A 24,327-nucleotide genomic window follows, 5' to 3' on the forward strand; every position below is an offset into this window, starting at 1 on the left:
TACCACATACATAGAAAAAAAATGTATTAAATGAGCTAGATGTCAGTGGCTCTGCCTCAAATCTCAGCTTCCTGAGATTTGAGAGTTGCAATTGTAAGCCGGGCTGGAAAAATGGCCATGAGACTCTAATCTCAAATTACCTGGATAGATGCTTGACTGGAGGTGTGGCTTGAGTGAAGAATAGCAGTGTGGTTGAAAAAACTGAGCTAGAACATAATGCCCCTTCCCCCACACAAATGCATTAAGGTTGCATTTTTAAGTTCAGCTTAAAAGATATATCATTCTTCTTACAAACCTAGAAACATTTAGTATTTTCCACTTTCTTTGTCTTATAGGAAATTTTCAGATATGTAGGAAATTTTAGTATTTTCCACTTTCTTTGTCTTATAGGAAATTTTCAGATATGCTGATCTATTCAAAGACTATGACAATGACCACATGAATAAAGACTTCAATTAAAAATTGCTGCTCTCCAGTGTGGCAGTGCCTCAAAAGGCTAAACATAGAACTCCCCTACGACCCAGCAATTCCACTACTTGGCATTTACCCAACCATCCAGAAACAAGGGCATAATAAATCCACTAGCACAACAATGTTCATTACAGCACTATTTACCATAGCAAAGATATGGAACCAACCCAGATGTCCCCCAGTTGATGAGTGGATCAACAAGTTGTGGTATTTGTACACAATGGAATTCTATGCTGCTGTCAGAAAGAATGACATTGCCCCATTTGTTAGGAAATGGGAAGACTTAGAAAAAATCATATTAAGTGAAGTAAGCCAGACTCAAAGGAACTTAGGCTCAATGGTTTCCCTCATTTGTCATAACCAGTAGAAACCTTGGGCTCTACTAGCAGAGGTCTGCAATAGAGCAAAATCTTGATACATAAGGCCATATAGTATGAAGCTAATTGAAAGGACCTCCAGGATATCGAAACAAAAGCCATATAATGAATGATTGTTGTCCTTAATGTACTATGTTGTCTCTCATCTCCTTTGCTGTCCCTTGGTTATCTCATATTGTTATAGTATCTCACTTTGTTATCTGATATATTGAATTGATTTGTATTTGGTTATTTGAAATTTGATAGGGAAGGGGGAAAACCAAGACGGGCGGGGGGTGTGGGGGGGGGAGGGAAATGGGTACCAAGACATGTGAAAGGGTATCAATGTGCGTGAATTAATGCACCTTCTATCTGGCAAATATCATGTAACCCTTTTACTAATTACAATAAAAAAGTGCAAAAAAATTGCTGCTCTCTTGTCGTATAAATGTGTGAAATACACTCAAAAAGAAAATGTAGACATTATCAAACTTCACCCCTAAAATTTCTCAAATTTAGCTACTAATCCCAATATTACTATTACATAGAAGAAAACTAACTGGTGGCTCACGCCTGTAATCCTACTACCCAGGAGGTCGCAATCTGAGGATCATGGTTCAAAGCCAAGCCAGGCCACAAGTCTGTGAGACTCTTATTTCCAATTAACCACTAGAAAACCAGAAGTGGAGCTGTGGCTCAAAGTGGAAACTTGAGCTGAAGAGCTCATGGACAGGACCCAGCACGCAGGCCCAGAATTCAAGCACCACGACCTACAGAAAAGAAAGAAGAAAAGGAAGGAAGGGAGGAAGGAAGGAAGGGAGGAAGGAAGGGAGGGAGGGAGGGAGGGAGGGAGGGAGGGAGGGAGAGAGAGAAAGAGAGAAAGAGAGAGAAAGGAAGAAAGAAAGAGAGAGAGAGAAGGAGAGTAGAGGAGGAGGAGGAGGAGGAGGAGGAGAGAGAGAGAGAGAGAGAGAGAGAGAGAGAGAGAGAGAGAGAGAGAGAGAGAGGGAGGGAGGGAGGGAGGGAGGGAGGGAGGGAGGAGGAGGGAGGGAGAGGGAGAGGGAGAGGGAGAGGGAGAGGGAGAGGGAGAGAGAGAGAGAGAGAGAGAGAGAGAGAGAGAGAGAGAGAGAGAGAGAGAGAGAGAGAGAGAGAGAGAAAGAGAGAGGGGGGGGAAGGAAGGAAAATTCATGATCCCAAAATTCCATTTAATAACTAGTTCATAGTCAAAGTCCACCAATTATTCTCCAAATGATCTCTGGATTGGCTTTTTGTTTTTTAACCCCCAATTTAACTAAGATTCATACATCACATTTGTTGTTATATCTCTTTAGTTTCTTTCTAGAAAAATCACCTCATTTTTTTTTTGTCCATGTGTTGCATTTTTAGCTTTCTTCTTCCACCTCAGTGTTCCATAAAAGATGGAGGTTAGGAATAAACATTTGATTACATTCAGTTTATTTTTTTTTCTGGTGATACTGGGGTTTCAACTCAGAGCCTTGTGTTTGCTTGGCTTTCTTGTGAGGCTGGGTGCTCTATAACTTAAGCTATGGCTCCAACAACACTTTTAGGGATAAGAATCTCATGGAAATTTCTGCGCGGCCTGAATTTGAATCCTCACCTTACCGAGGTCAGCCTTCTGAGTAGTTAGGATTATAATTGTGAGCCACTGATATCCACCACTTTGAGGGTGGTGGTATAAGCTTCATCCAGGTCACACGAGGAGACACATAAGATTAGGCTGTTGCTTACTGATGATATGGAGCTGGTATGCTTGGTTGAGGAAGTTTTGGAACTCTCCAATTTTACCACCCAGTCATTTCTACTACACTATGCCACAGGTTTAACAGGATTTCTACTAATGCAAAAGTTTGCAGGAGTCTCAAGTTACCTTACTTCTGCCAATATCCTCTTCCTTCTATTTAGTTTTTTCCCCTTTCTCTATGGAGTCTGATTTCCTTACCCATTACAATTTACAACAAATAAAAGTTTCCCAGTGTGTGTATGTAGATTTGTTTGGATGGTAGTAGTGGTGATGGTGGTGGTGGTGGTGGTGGTGGTGGTGGGGTGTGTGTGTGTGTCTGTGTGTCTGTGTGTCTATCTGTCTGTCTATGTATATGTTCCACTGAAATCTCTCTGTACCTCTATATAGTGCCTATGTCTACAAACCCATTACAGAAGCCACAAGTGTTTTCTACCATTTTCAGGACATAATCCACATACAGCTGATTATTATTTGTGATGAATGCATTTGCTTACATGCTTGTCCTAATTGGACAAACTACCATAAGTAAGCATGAACATTCAGAAATACTGCTCACAAACAGGAAGACAAACAAATAGACATGAAAGTGCATTCTGAAAACAGGGTTTATTTTGGAGCTGTGTGTTGGTAACCACACATGCAAAAAGAATTAAGAATTGAGATCACTGTCTGGATCATTCAGACCAGAAGTCAGAGAAGTATCCAGATAACGTTGCAAGTATGAAGTATTGGTTAACTCTATTAATTATCCAATGCAATGGTATCATTCACTTGAGATTTATAAGTTAATTATTTGCTCCCATCTAGCTAGCATCAACTGCATAATATTATAGAATAACAAGTTTGCTGTGTCTCATTTTCATGCCTTGTATCATCTGTGTTCCAACTTGGAAACAGGGAAAAGGTACTGGGCACACAGTTTTAAAAGGATCTGCTTTTTCCCTTCACTTATGAGCAACCTAAGCCGGAATGACTAAACAATGCAAATGGCACCAAATTCATCCTCTGACTCCAAAGTCAGTTTGGGAGTGCATAATGAAGTTACAAAGTTTAAGTTCAGCTTCACAGTCCCTGTCCATTCTCTATCCTATCTAGGCCCTCAACAGATAAAAACTAGATAAATTTAAGTGAATGAAATCCTGTTCTCCCCCAAAACATTTGCTAACTTGGAGTCCAGTGGAGAAATAAAAAGCTATGTCAGACTTCTTGTCATGGTGACAAAATACCTAAGCCAACAACTCAAGAAAGGAATGATTATCTTGGCTTATAGTTTCAGAGGTTGCAGTCACAGTCGGCTGGTTCTCTATTTCTGAGACTGGGGTCAGGAAGGTATAGTGTGGCAGAAGGGCATGGCAAAGCAGAGCTGTTCAACGCATGGCAGCCAGGAAACAGTGACAGGAGGGAGCCCAAGGCAAGACATACCCTTCAAAACCACACCCCTCTGACCCACTTCCTTTAAGGACCTCACCTTCCACAGTTCTGTCACCTCTCCGTGGTCTAGTGGTCTATTCGAATCTGTCAGTCAGTGGATTAAATTTTAATTAGGTCAGAGCCCTTGTGATCTAATCTTCCACTGAAAGCACCCTCACAGCATTCCCATGTATATGCTTTACATTAATCTGTGAGTTTCTCCACCCAATAAAATTGAAAATCAAAATTAAACACTGCCTTCCACATAGTGGATGGAGAAAGATTGTAATCCACAGACAGAGAAAGGTGATGTCTGGAAGGTGGAGGACTTCCTTTTCTTACTGAAGTTGCATGGCGTAACTACACACAGCCACCTACTCTATTTTTAATGTGTGACTTTACCAGTATCCACTAAGCTAATATTGGCATTGTTCCATGACACTTACAAAGAAGGATTCACATTAATTATTTTAATCTCAACAAAACTCATGATCACCATTATTTTTCCCACTAGCTGGAAAACAAGAAGTTTGTTTCTTGCTAAGTGCTAGGCTCAAGACTCGAAGTAAGGTCCTGAAGTTCTCCATAATACTCTGCCCCCTTCACTTGCTGCCCTCCATTCAGGTCTAACAGACCCACTTTCCCTTCTTCTCCTAGAAGGTGGTAATGCTACATCGGCTTACTCAGAACAAAAGAGTATTTCCAGGCTCCCAAAGCAGTAGCAAGAATTGATTTTACTATCCTCAAGTATATTCCCCCCCCACAAACATACACAGAGCTAAAGTTACAGCAAGTCCAATGACTATTAAAATACTTCAAACAATCCATGCAGCAGGGTACTGGAGGCCCATGCTAGAATTCTAGGTACACAAAAGGGTAAGAGTTACAGGATAAGGGTTCAGCCTGGGCAAGTGAGTCTGCTAGACTCCATCTCCAAAATAACTAGCTTAAAAGCAAAACCTTGAGTTTTTTAAAAAAAATTGGTATTAGTTACTAATTTTTATCAGAAGGAAACAAAAGATTGAAATCTCAGTTCCATGACTCACTACTGCCTAATAGGTTCACAATTCAAATATACCTACTAATATGTAAATTGTGGCAAAATGTGCAAATACATGTTAACATCTTTGCAGAATGTATCTTTTTATTCTTCTTGCTTGGCACATGTTTTCTAACCAGTTCACCCTCACTAAAAAATAATAACAATCAAAAACTTGAAGCAACAGCTCTGAAAGCTCACTGCTTAAAATTACTTTACACATCACAGATCAGCAAATTTTCCTTTTTGTAAAGGGCTACATTGTAAATATTTTAGGTGTTACAGACTGTGCAATCTCATTGGAAGTATTCAGTGTTAACATCTCAGCAGGAAAACTGGCCACAGACAATCTTTAAGTGAACAGCATGATTGTGTTCTAATAAAGCTTCACTGATACAGACAAGCACCCAGCTCATTGTTTGCCAACCTCTTCTCCAGAAAATCAATATTGTTAGGTCTAGTTGGTTGGGTTATTTTTTCCCCTCTTTTTGTAGAACGATGTAGAATTTACTACTGAAACAGGCTGAGCTGTGTGGCTTACCTGTGACCCGATGGTTTCCTGAAAGCAGCGGCCAAGCTGTGTCTTGGCAGCCACAGGATAGACGTGTGGGAGGAGCTGCTGGTGTGGGTATGTGGAGTGTGCTGTCTGCTTCTTCTGGGCAGGGAGCCCTTGGTATGATCCTTGGGACTGGCCTGGCTGAGATTCCTTTACCTTCTGGCCGGTGGGGCCATCAATTCTTGACACCTGATGTATCTGGACAGAAGCCTCGGGAGGGTGATTCACATGGATGTTGACTATGTTGGGGGGGAATTTCACTGAAATGGATTGGGAGGAAGGCTTGTCAGTCATGGCTAAGTACAGGACAAGTCAGGAATTTTTAAAAATATGAAGTAAGTTCTATATGAAGACACATACAGGCATGCATAGGTATTGCACATAGGATAAATTATATGAATATGAAGTATATCTTTTTGAATAGTACAATGGTTAAAATTCTTACCAAGCAAAGCCTCTTCACCTTTAACCACAGCCATCTGTACTTGAGTTTATTACTAGAATCTTTTTTTTTCCAGTCCTGGGGCTTGAACTCAGGACCTGAACACTGTCCTTGGGCTTTCTCAAGGCTAGTGCTCTACTATTGAGCCACAGCATCGCTTCTGGATTTTTCTGTATTGTGGTACTGAGGAATTGAACCCAGGATTTCATACATGCTAGGCAAGCACTCTACCACTAGGCCATGCTCCCAGCCCTATTACTATAATCTTATTTGACCACTGGCAGTATCTTTCTTTACATGTCTCTGCTCTTGCCTTTAAGCAAGGCTTCTTTGAACTCTGGTTCTGTTTTCCTGCTTTATTAGCCATCCTATTAATATTGGTAATTAAGATTAGGATGAAGAACTCATGTTGTCAGTAGCCTGACCTACCCAGTGGCCTCAGGAAACTCAGTAACACCAGTGAAACTGATGGAACTTGTGTATTGGTTATGTAGTTCATTTTGAAATTGTGAAAAGACTCTAAAGATCCATATAAGATGACCATTATAACATAATTTTGATATTTTAAAAAATAAGATTGCAATTTTAGAGACATTAAAATCTCTAACACACTGTTCATGATGATACACCATTAACACCCAGGCACTCGGGAAGCTGAGATGGCTGACAAGTTCTAAGTCATACACAGCAAGACCTTACCTCAAGGAAATGAAACAGTCAGGTGCCAGCAGCTCATACCTGTAATCCTTGTTCAGAAGGCAGAGATCCATAGGATCATAGTTCAAGGCCAGTCTGGGCAGAAATAGTCTGAGAGACACATTCTCCCAAACAGGCAGGAAAAGACCAGACCAGAACTGTGGCTCAAGCAGTGGAATACCAGCTGAGTAATCACAAAGCCTTGATTTCAAACCCCAATACAAAAATAAAGGCAAAAAAATTCTTATAGAAACACATTTATAAAACAAAAATATTCATTTCCCTCAAGTAATAAAATTCTGAAAATTATGTTGCTCATTAGCATAGGTTAGTATACTTTATCAAAGACACCAAAACTCTAGAATTTAATTTGTTTAAAATTATTTTCAAAGATTCCCGATAGTAGAAATGGCAATATTTGCATTTTTCCACTAAAAGTAGAAATTTGGGTCCACAAAGCACAGTTCTCTTGTCTACAATGTGTATGTTCTTTTGTGCTAATGATATGCACATGCACACACACACACACACACACACACACACACTACCAAAAATGTGATTTTATACCCATAACCACACTGAATCTCTTCCCATTTAAAACACAAAGTCATCTTCTGATATGACAATTCAGGTTTTAAAGAATAAGAGCCAGTAACATTTCTCTGACCCTTTAAAAAAAAATGTGTACTTAAAAAGAGATACCAGGCTTCAAAGAATGAATTTGTCACAGGATTTCTGCACTGCAAGTGACCTAGTTTGCCTTCTTCTACAGATGATCAGAGAAAGTCACATGGCCCATCGAGTGCTAAAACCAACCTCTCTTCAACTACCACTCCTCAGCATGTACTGAGTGGTCCCACTAGTTTATTTCTACTCTGCAGGTCAGCCTTGACTTGTTCTATTTTTCTGTTTTCCTCCAGCCATAGAAGGACAGCATTGTGCAATTCCATTTTAGTGGTAAGGGCCACTAGACAAGGGTGGATTCTTCTTTATTTTGTTATATACAATATCCAGTCCTTTGTGGCCAAGGAAGTCCTGTAGTCTCATGCTTGGACCCCCATTCTGTCTCTATTTTGATTCCTCAAGCACAGGGTCACACACTGCTTTCTGTTTCAATGCCATCTTAAGACACTTCACTTCTCTTTGAGTTTGACAGATTCACGGGGGGGGGGGGGGCGGGGCGGGGCGGGGGTCTGTTGGGCCAAAGGGCAAAAATAGCAACAACAAAAAAAAGCTTACCTTTCACTCCTTGCTGGCTGGTCATGGTTAGAGGCAAGGTATGTGTAGAATGGATGACATGTGTGCCCAGTGCTTTGCCTGGCTGTTGCGAATGTTGATAAAGTTTAGGCACACTGACACCATGGACTGGGATCTGACAAAGCTTTCCTGTGAAATTTGGAGGGCAATGACATTTATCCCTTGAACTGCACTGTCCACCGTTCATACACGGAAGGGGGCAGATCACTGCAAAGGAAGAGGAAAGACAGAGTTAGCCTCGCAAATCAACCAATCAGTCCCTCCAAACACACAAGGAATTACAGCCACTATGTTCCCACTGGCTTTAGAAATGGGAAACTACGAGTCAATGCTTAGCTGAAGAGTTCTCATTACTCATGACCTATTGTTGGTGTTGAGGTATATCACTGAAAATTCCTGTGTCTATGGTCATCCAAAAAATTGGGATCTAATTTTCTTTGTTTTGTTTTTATTAAAGAATTTATTAATATTGATTTTTACGTCATATTTCAGATGATGGATTTAACAAACACGTACTCAAGAAGGGAATCTCTATATACAATCACTGGCACTTAGATTTTAGAATATAATTAAAATTAGGCTGAGGGTTTGTATGTCATAGATACATATTAATCTATGCAATAAAACATTGTGTCTATAGAATCATAAAATTTTTATGCCTATGTAGTGTTGTTTATAGTTCCAATACCATGTCCATAGCATTGGGTACACAAATATTGAGTCCTCGCTCTTGTACTGTGTGGATCTAATAGCCACATATTAAGGATACCATGCGCCTTTTGTTCCTTTGGTCTTGACTTATCTCACTCAACATGATTCGCTCTAGATTCATCCATTTCATCATCAAGTTTGGGTGTCAGGGTAATACTGGCTGCATAGAATTTGTTTGACATGTTTGATAGCATTCCTTTGCTTTCTGTTGTTTCTCAGGACTAGAATTTTTTTCCGTATATTTTTTATTGTAATTAATAGAAGGGTTACATGATATTTACCAGATAGATGGTGCATTAATTCCCATACATTGGTACCCTTTCACATGTCTTGGTCCCCATTTCCCTCTCCCCCACTCCACCCCTCATCTTGTTTTCCCCCCTTCCCTATCCAATTTCAAATAACCAAATACAGATATATCCGATATATCAGGTAACAAAGTGAGATACTGTAACAATATGAGATAACCAAGGGACAGCAAAAGAGATGAGAGATAACATAGTACCTTAAGAACAACAATCATTCATTATATGGCTTATGTTGGGCCAAAGACTTAAAGAGAGTCTTCTCTGAAGAAGAAACAAAAATGGCCTATAGACACATGAAGAAATGCTCAACATCTCTGGTCATAAAAGAAATGCAAATCAAAACAACTCTAAGATTCCACCTCACTCCAGTTAGAGTGGCCAGGATCAAGAAAACTAATAACAACAGATACTGGAGGGGATGTGGCCAGGAGGGATCACTACTGCACTGTTGGTGGGAGTGCAAACTCCTTCAACCACTATGGAAAGCAGTATGGCAGTTCTTCAAAAGACTAAACATAGACCTCCCCTATGACCCAGCAATTCCATTACTTGGCATTTACTCAATTATCCAGAAACAAGGACATACTAAATACACCAGCACAACAATGTTCATTGCAGCACTATTTACCATAGATGTCCCTCAGTTGATGAGTGGATCAACAAGATGTGGTATTTGTACACAATGGAATTCTATGCTGCTGTCAGAAAGAATGACATTGCCCCATTTATTAGGAAATGGAAAGACTCAGGACTAGAATTTTGAATTCAGTGCCTCATGCTTGTTAGGCAGGCACCCTCGGTGAACCATGCCTCTGGTCCCTTTTTTTTTGTACCAATAATTTTGACATATTGCCTTGCTTTTTATCCAAACCCACATCTGGACCATAATCATACTATTTTATGTCTCCTGCCATAGCAAGCAAGACAAATGTGAATCACCAGGTCTAGATTCTTCCACTGAAATAGAGTCCTGCAAACTTTTCACCCAGAGTGGCCTGGAATGACAATTCTCATGACATGCAACTCCTTAAAAGGTAGGAATGACAGGCACATGACACTGTACTCAGCTACTGGCTGAGAAAGGATATTGTAAAACTTTTGCTAGAATTGAATTCAAAACCCCAATCCTCTCCATGTCTAAATCTCGAGTAGCTAGGATTACAGGCATGCTCCATCATGCCTATCCCTTTGTTTTTTACTTTGTACTCTAATTTGAAAAGCACTGGTATTAGTTACTCTTGAAGTTCTGAGAGAATGGCCTGTCTGTGTTGAAAGACTAAGCATTGCTTCAGTTTCATTGTTCATTATAATATGTTTGGTTATATATTGTTAGGTCATATGTGTGGAGAAATATTTCATTTTGTCTACATTTTCATACATATATATGTATATCAATTGGAAGTTCAGAAAGGATAAAAGTTGTTTCTAGGACGTCAAAAAAACACTTTCCAAGGAGGGAGATCATTTGGGACTTTAAGACTGACAAGATTCAGAATGCAGAAGAGTCCACGCTATGGAGACACTAGTATAAAAGAGGGAGAAGATGGTGACTAAATCTATCTTTCTAAAACCACAATTCTTGAGAGAAGGAAAAAGGATCCGGTGATAAACTGAAACAAGTAGGTTTGATTCCGATTTTGGAAGTTACTAATGGCTCACTAAATGACTTAGATTTTATTCTGTGATGAGTGAGCTGCTCTATGGGCATCAAGAAGAAGATTAGGCAAGGTTGGTGAGTGTTTGGGAAGATTACTCTGGGTATAGCAGCAGGATTAGTTGAAAAGGAAAGTGAAAAAGATGGGTAAGTCAGTTAGGAAACTATCATTATAACTGACAGACAAGTTTAAAACCACAGGTATGGAAAGAAATATGAAGTAATGTAATGCTCAGGAAAAGAATGGTACAACCTGAAGATGGAAATAGGAAGAAAGAAAAAGGTTGGCCAGGAGAAAGGGGAGAAAACAGAGGAAGGAAAGAAAAAAATTAATCATGATCACAACTCAGAAATTGCCCTTGATGTTTCAGACCAAGTCTAAACGATTCACACGGAATGTGGTCTAGAAAATAGTGTCAGGTCTACTCCACATGGTTCTGGGTAGAATAAGAGGAAAAAGTTTGACTTCCAAAATCACAGTTCAATTTTGAATTGACTTTCTCAATCAGCTTGGCCACACTGGATGAACTCAATGTAAAAGAAGTGGAGGATAGACCAAGATTTACATATGCTATGAACGATTTTTAATTGGAATATAGATACTCTTTACTTGCAAAATACCTGAATGTCAGTGACCATGTACATCCAATACAAACTTCACTGCTACTTCTTTGGTCCAGAAATTATTCCATGAGTAACAGATGTACATCATGAGCAATGGCTAATCATATCACTTCTTTCAAACTCTGCTGGTGATTGGACATTGCATGTCAGTTTCATAATTCAGGCATACACAGTATATTGCCTCCTTACTCAAAGTGATGAAATCCACAGGCCCTTTTTACAAAAGCAGATAATCAAGACAGCATGGTCCACTAAAAACTAATGTGTAGGAAGGAAATGAAAAGTGATAACCCTAGACATAAATTTGCAAAGCAGTTATGTCAGATGCTTTGCAATTCAAAATTGGCTTCTCTTAATTTAAAATGAAACATGGCAGCTTTACAAGAAAAGATACTCTATATTACTAGGTACAAAATAATTATGCTACCATGGACTAAGTATTCTTGATTAGTTCCATTCAAGATGCATTGTACTCATGAACTGCCTTAATTCCTTGTTAAATCCTTTAACTCCTTGTTAAAGATAATTAAAAAGAAATAATGACAATTACTTTAATTCTCAGTGCTTCCAACATTATTAAAAGATGGGCCACCAAATAAATTTTAGCTTTACTGCCTTTTCTCCATTATCATATAGATTTATAACTTGCCCCAAAATAATTTTTAATATTTTGACAAAAATATTTGAAAGTCATAAATCTTATAATTCTTCCATCAATTATTAAGATACAAATGAGGACTATATTTATAATCACTTTTTTAACGAAGACATAGCAACCAATTTATTTTTACAAGGTATTTCCAGAATCAATCATAGACTTTAAAAGTTTATAAAATGATCACTAGTAGCTCACACCTGTAGCGCCAGCTATTTATATCTTGGCCAAATGTAAAAAAAAAAAAAGTCTGTGAAACTCCTATCTAATTAACCAGCAAAAAGCTAAAAGTGGAACTGTGGCTCTAGTGATAGAGCACCCACCTTGAGAGAAAAAGCCAAGTAAGGGCACAAAGCCTAGAGTTCACGCCCTCAAATTGCCAAATAAATAAATACATCTAAATAAACTTAATTAATTATTTAACTCTACTTTTCAACTCTAAGCTCTAAGATCACTTTTCTCCCTTTGCTTCAAGCACTATATTAGTGCAACTGAGCACAGCAATAATCCAATAACACTGTGACTTACTCAACCAATAAAAGGCCACTATTCATAAACACGCTGAATGAAAAACAAAATATCCATTCTCTTTTTCTCACATTCTCTAAACATCTAAATTCCAACACATAAAGCTCTATGTCTCAGTTCAATAACTGCATGTTGAATCCTTTATGGCAGGTCTTTTTACAGCAAAATCATCTTTTGTATGAAAGAAAACAAATTTAAACCAGGCTACAGGATTTAGGATTTAGCCATGAATAGTTCCATTCTCTTTCAGAGTTCATAGAAGTCTCAGACCATCACAGTGTGATATATCAACTGTGTCCCTACTGTTCTGTAAAAATCTTCCCAGAACATAAAGGGTGAGGGTGGGGGGAAGAATTAGGTATCTTTCAGGTTGACTTGAGAAGCTTGTGGTATGCTGGTTGTGAATCTGGTTATGGCTCATATATTTTAGAAACTCGAACAGAAAAGGTGTAACATAGAACACTGGCTGAGAAGTTCCATAACCTTGTCAGCAGGGCATTTTGCTTGGACATCACCATAATTCACCAGATTGCATCAGTGCTCCTCAGGGAACTATTTCAAATAAGAAGAGGTATGTGGGCCTGCAGACTGTGAGTCCAAGAAGTGAAACTTCATGACAAAACAACTCAAAGTATCTTGTGACCTCCACTCTAAAAGGTGGAAATGAGCAAACGGATCCAGGCTGGAAGAACAAGCTGGAGATTTTAAACTTGCCAAACACACCCATTGCAATCCTCCATTCACTTCGGCTATAAAACAACTCATGGGACTCAAGCAACTGGGCTGGCAAAATAAGAGTCCTAAGTCCAAAATCACAATCTAATTGCAATGAACAACTGCTGATAACTTGTGTCTTCAAATATGCACATCGAATTTTCTAAAAGTTTATACTCTAAATTCACATTCTCTTTCTACCAAAAACACTTCAGCCGTTCATTTCCAAAAAGCCTTCTCAGATGTTCTTGACTGGCCATTCTGCCTGCCCACAGCTCCTGTGCCAGCAGATTGATCATTTCATTATTGTGGGGGCAAGAAAAAAAAACTCCCTCCCAAGAGAAACTGTATCTATCATTCTGTCATTTCACAGAATGGGTACAATCATTCATTTGAATGGCTAGACTTCAACTTTCCCACTTTTTCTAATTAGAAGAATAATGTTTCCTTAAAGGCCTTTAGAGTATATGGGGGGGTAGCATTTTCAGAAGGTAAAACATCACGGTATTTCTTTCCTTGTTCAGCCAGAAAGTGGCTTGGGCTGGGGATGTAGCTCAGTGGTAAAAACATTTATCTAGCACAAGGCCATCTGGTCCCAATCTCTCTCTCTGGTTTCAATCTCCCTCTCTCTCTCTCTCTCTCTCTCTCTCTCTCTCTCTCTCTCTCTCTCTCTCTCTCTCTCTCTCTCTCTCTCTCTCTCTGTCATATCCGCTCACATACAAATGTACAACATGTTTCAACAAACTACCACTGACACTGAGAACCTAAACAATACAAACAACGATGTGTTTGCACCTTATATTTTATTAGTGCATGTTGATTGTACAAGTATATTTCGGTATAGTATCTCCAAATGTGGTGCTTGCCTATTTAATTCTGTATACCTCACTTTCCCCATAGAGTAAGTGGGTCTAAAAGCCAAGACGCTAATGGCCGATCAGTGGATCTGGAAAGGTCAAGTATACACACATACAGGGAAAGACATATGCCATTGGCTCTCTCCCTATGGAATGTAGAGATTTGATGCTGAAAAATGGCCTGTTAGCAAGTCTGGATTCTCACTGTAACTTTTACTGACGTGGAAAATCAATGAAAAGAATACATGAGGTAGAGATGTTCGTCTGTAGCCTGTCCAAGAAAGTGGCATTTAATCTAAACTGAAAAAGAGAATAATTCAGTGACATAAGAAGTTAACAAAGAACAATTACATGAGCTAAGCTTGTGAAATGAGATCATTCAGAAAGGCCAGGAGTCTGAAAGGAGGCTGGTGTGCTGAAGTACAGAAGACAGGAGGAAAGAGAGATCAGATGGGATCAGGCAAAGGGCATAGTCCTGTCTCTACTTACAGCGGTAAGGCAGCCTGTAGACACAGTGAAATAGAAAACAGTAAATTAAAATGCAGAAACAGAGCAAGGAAATCAAGGAGACAGAACCAAGGCATAAGCTAGGAGCTACGATAAGTCAGCTATGAGATCCTTGACTGCACATACATTAAATATGAACTATATGGGCTTTGATTTGGGTGACTTCATTTTCAATTTTTACACTGACTACTTAGCCAGATCCAAGTTAAATTTCTGGAAGATTATAATTTCAAATGCATTGAATTTACAATCATTCTGAAGGTCACAGAAATTTACAAGCACATGAAAGTAAAAAGGAGCACTTAGTACATGAAAATGGGAAAATAAATTTCCAGAAAGATTTGGGGGGCAGAGGAAAAAAAATGCTTCAGTAATAAAGTTAGATATAAAACTATCCTACTCTTTCTAACAGTGAGCATTGTTTATTTTTTTGGAAAGGATACTTGTAAATCATAATCTTTATATATGCCACTACTGAGGCTTTAACACACATTTTATCCATATACATCTCATCTGTTTTGTTGTTTTTGTTGTTCAGTGGTAGTATAGCTTGAACTCTGAGCCCTATGCTTGCTTGGCAAGCACTCTACCACTTGAGTCACATCCCCATGTCCCATTTTTTTTCCTGATATGGTCTCATTAACATTTTGTTTAGGCCAGCTTCAAATTGCAGCTACAATTACCATTCCTGGTCTTGGGTCCCATCTTTTATAGTTTCATTGCAACTATTAGAAGGGATTCACTATCATTCCAGTCACTGTACTCTAGCATTTTCTTTAATATCTTCGGAAAACGCTATCTCAAAACCCAAGTAACACCACTTAAGCCTAGGCAATATAAAGTAATCTTAAAAATAAGCTTCCAACCTTGTTTAAAATTTGTTTCACTGCTACAACTTGAAACCTCTGTCTGTAGTATTCTCTCCAGCTTAAGTTCCTCCTCCCACTAAGTTCATGAATATCCTCATGGCATTTATTTACTCCAAAGCCTCAGTAAAGGACTGAAGATAAATATATATTTGGAATTTTTAAATATTTGCAACATCAAAGCTTCAACACACATATCTAACTTAAGGGAAACCTGCACTACCCTATGGCATGGTAGTCAGACAAATTCTTGTAGTTTTTAAAGTCTGTACCAAATATAGGCTCCAAGAGAAACTTTCTTTAAAGGAAGAAAGGAAATGCTGAATAGTTAGACAGTGAATCTTGGAAGCACCTGCAAACTTGTCTGGGGGCATCTGACATAATTCTGAGGTCATTTATTCCTCCATTCTTCATTTGTATCATTCTGTTCCACGTCTTTTAGATTGTAAGACATGGGAAAAGAGGTATGATACGTCTGTCTACTAAACACAGGAACTTACAATAAAATTACTAGCTTTTGCTAAAGATTTCCTAATGATTTCAGATGGGAAAAGTACAGTATGTATCTACATTTTATGAAACACAGCTTCAGCTCCTATGGTCTGCATGTCTGTCTTCCAAAACTCACATTGAAACCTTTATTTCTGTGCCTGTAATGCACTTGAACTTAGGGCCTGAGTGCTGTCCCTTAGCTTTTGGCTCAAGTCTGGCATTCTAACATTTTAGACACAGCTCCACTTCCCATTTTTTACTGGTTTATTGCAGATAAACAGTCTCACAGAATTTCCTGCCTTGGCCGGCTTCAAACTTCCATCCTCATATCTCAGTCTCTTGAGTAGCTTGCATTACAGTCACAAGCCCCTGCAGTGCCCAGTTCACATAGAAATTTAATCTTCAGAATCAGTTGATGGTGTTTGGAAGTGGATCATTGGGGAGACACTTAGGATAAGGTAAGGTCAAGAGAGTAGCACCTCATGATTGCGATTAGTGACTTTGTAAAAAGAGAAAGGGAGACTCAAATGAGCAAGCTTGCTTTGTCTAGCCATGGGAAACACAGCATTGCCTGGAAACTGCAGAGAACTCCCAGGAGAAAGAAGACCCTTACTAGAAACCAAACAGAAGCCAGAGCTATGCTCTTGGACTTTCAGAATCACAATCTACATAACCCTCTTTTTCTTTATATATGACTCTGTTTGTGGCAGTCAGTTATAGGACCAGAAAGCAGACTAAAAATCTGCACATACTAAGAAAATAGTTTTCAGACTGTGTCCATAAGGTACTAAGGTTTTACAGAGCTGTGCAAGGGAGCCTGCTAAGTCATCTAATTAAACAACCATCTGTAGAACAGGGCAAGGAAAGTAGTGGCAGTTTAGGATAGCATGGCCTAGCCAGTCACAGAGAGCTGTATTTCTTCAACTCTGTTCTGTGATCTTTTCAATATCCCTTCTAGGTTGGAGCAGGGTGAAGAGGACTCTGAGTTCTTCAAATCTCACCATGCAGCTTGTGCCAGGCCCTTTTTCAGGCTTCTTTACAGCCATCAGCCTTTCACATTTGGTAAGAGGCTATGGAGGCAGAGGGAACTCAGACCTGGGTTTAGTTAGATCAGATAGACTCAGGATCTTGTTTCAGCTTATTAACAGAATGATAAAGATGTTTTCCAGGACACAGACACTGGAGGAATAATAGGAATGGATTCAAGAACAAGAACAAGTGAGATGAGAAACATCTGTGGTTTAGAGAATGGATTTACATCCCTGGAGAAGTTCTGCCACAAACCATCCAACCATCACCTGTCCTCTTGGGCTCCAGGGATAGGAGAAATAAAGGAAGGAATTGTTCCAATAGTGACTGTTCTTTCAACCAATACTGGTTGTCTGTCTACTGTGAAACACACTCTTCTGACATACTTAGCAACCATTAGCAAACAAAATACACCAAAAGTCTCCATCCTCTGAGTACTTACTCTCTGCTGTCTTATCATTTTTCTAAGACTTTGGACATGGCTGAAGAAAAGGCTATTGAAGGCCGCTGAAGTACCAGGAATGGTACAGAAAACAATAACGTATCTATATACGCACACATATATATACACATACGTACATATATATATACACATATTGCTAGGTTGACAGATAGTAGATTGTATAATCATTCCTCTATGGTTTCTAAATGTACAGTGTTTTTTCTCTTTCTAATATTAACCCATACAGCCACAAAGAACATCCTCAAACATGTAGTTTTATTTGTCTTAGTAATTGTCTTCTCATATAGTCAACTAAGAGTTACTGGTTTCTTCTAGGACATAGAAACAAGAGCTTTATCTTGTGTGATTGTTGTTCTTAATGTACTATATTATTTCTCTTCTCTTTTTTTGCCCTTATTGGTAATCTCATATTATCACTGTATCTGACTTTGTTACCTGTTATATTGTATATATGTTTATTTGTTTATTTGAAATAGGAAAGGGAAGGGGGAAACAAGATGATTGAGAAGGGGTGAGGGAGGAAAATGGGGACAAAAACATGAGAAGGGGTATCAACGTGTGAGAAGTAATGCACCTACCACCTGACGAATGTGACTGTAACCCCTCTATACATTACCACCACAATAAAAAATAAGAAAAAGAAAAAAAGAAAGAAAAAGGAGTTATTCGTTCCTTAGTATGCTATAAGCACTATGACAAAAGACACAGGGAATAAAACATAGCGTATCCTACTAGTCTAATGTAATAGTTTCATCATGGATCGTGGGGTGAACACAATAAAAACACTAAGATCAATACACTTGAACCAGACTACAGGGAGTTTAAATCCCAGTCTCATCATCATTTCTTAGTGGTAGAAACTTTAGCAAGGTATTTAGCCCTTTTCTATTCTATTTCATCACCTGGAAAAAAAAAGTGAGGATAACACTCACACCCAACTCCCATGGTTATTATACGGCTTGAATGGATTCACATGCATGCAGGAACTCGGCGTGTCTCAAGCACTCATGGACTACACGGTGGTGATGGAAAGGTGCAATGGGAGCACACAGGCGGGGAAGCCAAACCAGCATTTTGGCAAGGAAGAGTTGTGCATCTCCTCCAGCCAGCCAGACTCTGCCTCGTTCGCGGCAGGGCTCTGCTGAGGCATCAGGACATGAATCTTCCATGTACTAATTCATAGCTTCAGCACAGAATAGGAGGCTATGGGATTCACCTTTAGCTGGTCAAAACTGCACTTGAATCCTATCAACTCTGTAGTGCCCAAATGAGTTCTGAGTCCTCACTGTTCCATCCACAATCTGATTATATTGCTATGCTGCTCTGACATGTATTCACTAAAGATTGTGACCATTTCCCACATGTGTTCACTGCTTATATTTTCTCCTTTTCTGAACTGTCTTTATGTCCATTTATTTTGGCTTCTCTCTTAACATCAAAATCAATTTTAATGATTTTCAAGATAGATTTTATGAATGGGTTTTTTTTTTTTTTTGCCAGTTCTGGCGCTTGAACTCAGGGCCTGAACACTGTCCTTGGGCTTTCTCAAGGCTAGAGTTCTACCACTTGGGCCACAGCATCCATTTCTGACTTTTTCTATGTATGTGTTAGCAAAAAACTTAACTCGGGTGTTTATGCATGCTAGGCAAGCACTCTACCACTAGTCCAAACTTTCAGGCCCCTATGAATAGGTTTTTTGAAGATCTTATCTGAACAACTGAGGGACATATCTTTGTAGACCTATACACAGATTTATTTTTATATATGTTTGTAAATACTTTGTCACTGCATTGTATTGTTCAGTCCCTAAAAAGCTATTGTCTAAGTATGTGATAAGTAATTTATTTCATGTTGGCATTAGACTTTCTTCTTTTCTTACTTAACTAATCTCATCTGGAGTCTTTGCCAAATATACAGATATGGGATTTAACTATTTTTGCTTCAAGTTGTTATCTAAATATCTTAATATTGGCTATTAAATAAAACTTCCTCTCCCATTCTTTTGTAAAGATAAGCAGCTATTTTTGCATAGAAGGCTTCAAAGGGCAGGTGGAGACATAACGTGTTGGAAAGAGAAAAAATGTTGGCACTGTATGGCGGAGTAAGAAATGGCCAAAGAGAAGAAGAATGCAAGATACAAAAATTACAGAGAAAAACAATTACAGAGAGCCCCGTGAGGACTCATACAAAAGGACAGGAACATTTCCTGTGGGACATGAAAGAAGAAACGCAAGGGGCAATAAAATGAAATGGGGTCTGCAAAACTCAGTCGGATGCCAGAAGGCATAAATTCCGGGTGGAGAATGTTTGGGAACCACTATTATAAACAAAGCTAGGCATGGCCCGTCTGCAGCTCTTTTTATTCCCACCCTCTGTGCATCAATGCCTTCCCAAGCCTCCCCCACGCAAGTACTACCATAGTGGAAAATGTTTTCCTTCCCTTCCTTCCCCTTTCCTTCCCTTCCCCTCCCCTCTACGCTTCTCCCCTTTCCTAACCTCTTCTCTTCCTTCTTATTTCTCTCTGTATCTCTGTCTGTCTCTGTCTCTGTCTCTCTGTGTTTTTCTTTGTTTCTCTGTCTATCTCTCTCTGTTTCTCTCTTTGTCTCTGTCTGGCTCTCGCTTCCCCCTCCCCCCCTGCTGAGGTTTCCACTCAACCTGGCACCCTGAGTTTACTAGGCAGGTGCTCAAACTGTGCTCTTTCTGCATTTGCTGTTTGTTCTCATGCTTTGGGCCCTGAAATGCATTTTTACCTGGACTGCAACCCTCCTATTAATCCTTCTCATGTGGCCAGGACAGGTGTGTGCCTCCACATCCAGGTTTGTTTTCTTATCGGTTGAGTTGAAAGTCTCAGAAACCTTTGGCCCAGCCTGACCTTGAACTGCGATCTACATATTAATCTCCGCCTTCCAAGTAGTTAGGATTCCAGGCATGAGCTGCCACACCACCCTCTGACCTTTTCTTTCCCAGCCCCTTTTCTTTATTTTTTTTTTCAATTTCAACTGCCTCTAATGAAATAAAAAACAACAACAACAACCAAAAAACCGCAATGGTGCATTGCATAATGTTTGTGGTCACAGTACAAAACAATTACAATTAGTTCCTATAATATTGGATATAGAGAAGAAAATCCACAAGACCTTTTCTTTGTCTATGGAAAACTCCACAGATTCCTACGGCCTTTTCTTTATTTTTAAGGGCAAGTGTCCCTCCAGGCCCAACTCTCCTCTGAGCAAAGAACTATCATTAACATGCATCTACAGAGACCAGGCTACCTGGGAGCATCAGCTGGCGTATTTTTTTCATAAATTTTTTATTGTAATTACATTATATTCACCAGTTAGAGGGTGCATTACTTCACATACTCAGCTGGTGTGTTTTAAAGGTAATAGAGGGCATTGGTTAGTGAGAAGTTGGCTATGCCGAGTTATTTTTAAAGCTTCTTCTGTGCATAACAGGACTTTCCAGAGTCAAATACAAAAACTATTCAAAGAAAGCCATGTGACTCATTATTGGCTGATGAGATGAGCTAAGATGTCTCCTTTCATTTACCTTAAATAACTTGATATGTCAAGTTCAGGTTATTAAAATCTGCTTCTTTGTTCCTTGGGGCTCCATATATACTTCCTGAACCTGGAACATTCCATTAAATCAAGACAATATGTATCAAAACTGGCTTCCTGAAGATAATTCCCTCTAATCCTCAGTATTGGCCTGAGAATATGGTTGTAATTAACTCTCTTGTGAGATGTAGCTCAGAAGTAGACTAAGCTGACTTTGGAAACATCCTAAAGTATACTCTAACACTTAGTTACCACTGTGAAACAATCAGAGGGCAAAATTGTGCGCAGGATAAGAATCAGAGACATGGAAGAAAAGTAAATTAAAACTACCATCATTAATCAAGACTGAAAAAAATTTCCAAATCCTTCTGGCTGCACTCCTAAATAAACCAAATCACCACAGAAACTACTTGGATGTACAAGGAAGAATTTTAGAAACTCTTTCTTAGTTTTGTTTCTGTTTCTTTTTCCCTCCCTTTTATGGCTAGACATTGAACTTCAGGCAACTCTATAAGGCATTTTAAACTAAAATGCACATATAGTGAATTCTTTTTACTGATATAAAATGAAGTACTTTTACCAACTATAGTCATTTTCTAATTTGCACAAACTAAACAGCTTACCAAGTTCATTTCAACATGATATTATATAATTTGATAGCATATTTGATCCAAACAACAAGAAAAAAATCCACATTACTCACAGAGGACTGTGTATGGCCTTTTTGAGTTAAGCTGCTATGAAAGAGGTTAGTTCCAAAACCGAACTAGCAATTTTTTTTAAAGCTAATACAGAGACATTTTATACTTCTTTTGGCCAGATAATAAGCCGTGCCATCAAAGCTTGAACTCGAGCATCATGTACATACATGTTTTTACAAGTCATTTAGAACAAGACATGTCTATAAATCACATATATTTGAGCAAACTTCGCCACATGACACATTTTCTCCTCCATTGCTTTCATCAAGAAAGATTCAGGCTGCTAAAATAATGCTAAATCATTCCTAGATGTAATAAAATTGTCTTCTCTACAGATGTATTTTACTATGCAAGCTTAAAAGTCTAGCAAGTCCAACAATACCTATACTGGTTATTTCATCCCATGCTGAACCAGTTCAGTCTTAGGCTCCATCACACAGTTGAATAGCTTTGGGTCACTCAGTTCAGTTCTCTAGAGGTTGGTTTTCTAATTGGTAAAATGACAGAGCTGACTGATAATCTCCTTCTCAATGCAGTTGTTCTAGCTCAATAACAGTCTACCTTGTAAAGAATGGGTCTATGAGCCTCTATTGAGTCTTAGTGCCTAGACTTTGCCTGGTCCTTGCATCAGTGTGGCCAAGATCTACTGTTCCTCATTCCTCCATGCTTCTGGCTTCTTCTTCCTCTCCTCAGCAAAGCCTTTATCCAAGTTCATTGTATTGCATCCTTCAGTCTCTTGACTGATCTCCTTGTCAGCATCTCTACAATTTTTTTTTCTTACCTCCTTCTAGTATGCTCTTTTCTTGTGATTTCCAGAATGGACATATGTACTCAGTCAATCAATGCATTTCTCCACATCATCTTTCCATGATGAGTATTAAGATTTGGTTCAAGTAATAGCTGATTAAACATGAGCTACTGACATTTTTCACTCTACCATGAAACTGAACTAATGATTGAACTACAGCCTGAACAATGCTTTACTTCCTAAGTTCCTACCAGTGCACTTGCCATTTTTTTTCTGGCTAGGTTTTGATGGAATTCTTCTTCTTCTCATTCTTTCTTAGTTCTAAGCTTCTTTCCATGTCCTTTCCCTAAGTGAGCCCTCTGCTCCCTGAAGGTCCCAGAATCTGCTCCTCTCTACCATGGAAATTGTCTTTATGCAAGGGTAAAGGATGCATAGCTTCTCATTAACACAGAAAAACTGCTTGCCCTAAGTAGATACTAAACAAGCATCACTAGTTAAAGAGAACTTTAGTGGTACCAACAGTCTACCCTTGTTGCAAAGACCAGAAGACCCTGCATTAAGCGCTCTCCATCTAATTGTTTTGTGTTGCTTTGTTGTTATTATAAAGGTGATGTTCAGAAGGGTTATCATGTCATGAGCAGGAAATGAGTACATTTCTTTTTGGACAATGTCATCCCTTCATACCTTCTATCTTCTTATTTATGGACAGAATAAGAAATTTTTTTCCACAGCTTTTGTTGTATTTCATCCAAAATAACACCAATGTAGAATAGTAACACTTTAGTCAAAGTGACAGTTTCACCCAGCACTCCATAGTATTTCTCACTGCTTCCAGTGTTTTCTACTACAAGGAAAGAAGATTTAATAGATCTGCCACTTTTGTAAGAATCCCTAGATTGTGGCCAATATTATACTCATAATACTTTTAAAAGCATATTTTATATTCCCTTTATCATTGTCAGCATATTGAGGTAGTTCCAAGACCCAGTATCAATTTTAAGTCTCTTAAAGCTTCCTATGTTTTAGATTTTAAAAGAACCCTCTCTCAGTTCTCTATCCAAGCTTCGTGCCTTTGCTTGTACCACATACTTGAGCCACGCCTGTTGGCCGTGGGCCATAGGACAATAGGTCCTGCTTCTATGCATCAAGTCTCTTCTGAACCCTTCCCACAAAATGTAACTAATTGCTCACTTACACTTTTAATTTCCCTTACTAAAAGTAGGAGGAAATGATACTAAAATTACATTGTTCCTTCCTTTCTTGAATAAGAAGCTTCTATTCATACTGGAGTAGAATAGCTCTACACGTGGTAAGTTCACAGCTTCTTCTTCTCCATGAGTGATTTGTGAGTACATCTTCCAGCCGCTAGGAGCTGAGTACCAGCCAAGCAGAGGAAGGTTAGTGAATCTTACTTGTCAAGTCTATGTGTTATCAATGTGGTCTAGATTAGGCAAGCTTAAACTGAATTTGAGGACAAGAACAAAATTTTCTGCTTTCATCATTAGCACAAAAAAAAAATGGTTCAGTACTCTTAGAATTAAAATGGAAAGTTCTGGTTTTCATAACCCAATGCCCCATGGAAAAAAGGAAAAACCAGAGATTGACAGAATTTTCCAAGTCATTATTAGATATATGGTCATGATAGCCACAGAATTTCTAAAGCAAAAAAGGAAAAAAATCACTTTAAAAAAGGACTAATTTGGCTTTTTTTTTTGTACTAGAGCTTGATCTCTGCACCTTGCATTTGTTAGGCAGGCATTCTGCTGAGACACACCTCTGACTCTTTACCGGAACTGGTTATGTTTTGAGATAGAGTCTCTCTGAATGAAGTCCAGTCCTCCTATTTTTGTGTTCTTTGACATAGCTAATGACAGGCATGTGCCACTAATCCGTGCTTGCAGACTCAGGGTGGCCTAGAACCAGG

At 38.9% G+C, this 24,327-nt stretch overlaps 1 protein-coding gene across 11 annotated transcripts in view; it reads right to left on the minus strand.

The window, feature by feature from the left end:
- Ltbp1 (latent transforming growth factor beta binding protein 1) overlaps positions 1-24,327 on the minus strand; it is a 367,263-nt gene that overhangs the window by 167,889 nt on the left and 175,047 nt on the right. For all 11 annotated transcript variants that reach the window (XM_090337166.1, XM_090337170.1, XM_090337167.1 and 8 more), the window contains 2 exons: positions 7,969-8,193; positions 5,577-5,851 (listed from right to left, as the gene is read on the minus strand). In XM_090337166.1, coding sequence (XP_090193292.1) covers positions 5,577-5,851; positions 7,969-8,193 — 500 coding nt within the window. The remainder of the gene's footprint in view (positions 1-5,576; positions 5,852-7,968; positions 8,194-24,327) is intronic.

Source organism: Megascapheus bottae, chromosome 7 (assembly GCF_031878675.1).
Source record: "Megascapheus bottae isolate mThoBot1 chromosome 7, mThoBot2.hap1, whole genome shotgun sequence".
NCBI classification, from domain to species: Eukaryota; Metazoa; Chordata; class Mammalia; order Rodentia; family Geomyidae; genus Megascapheus; species Megascapheus bottae.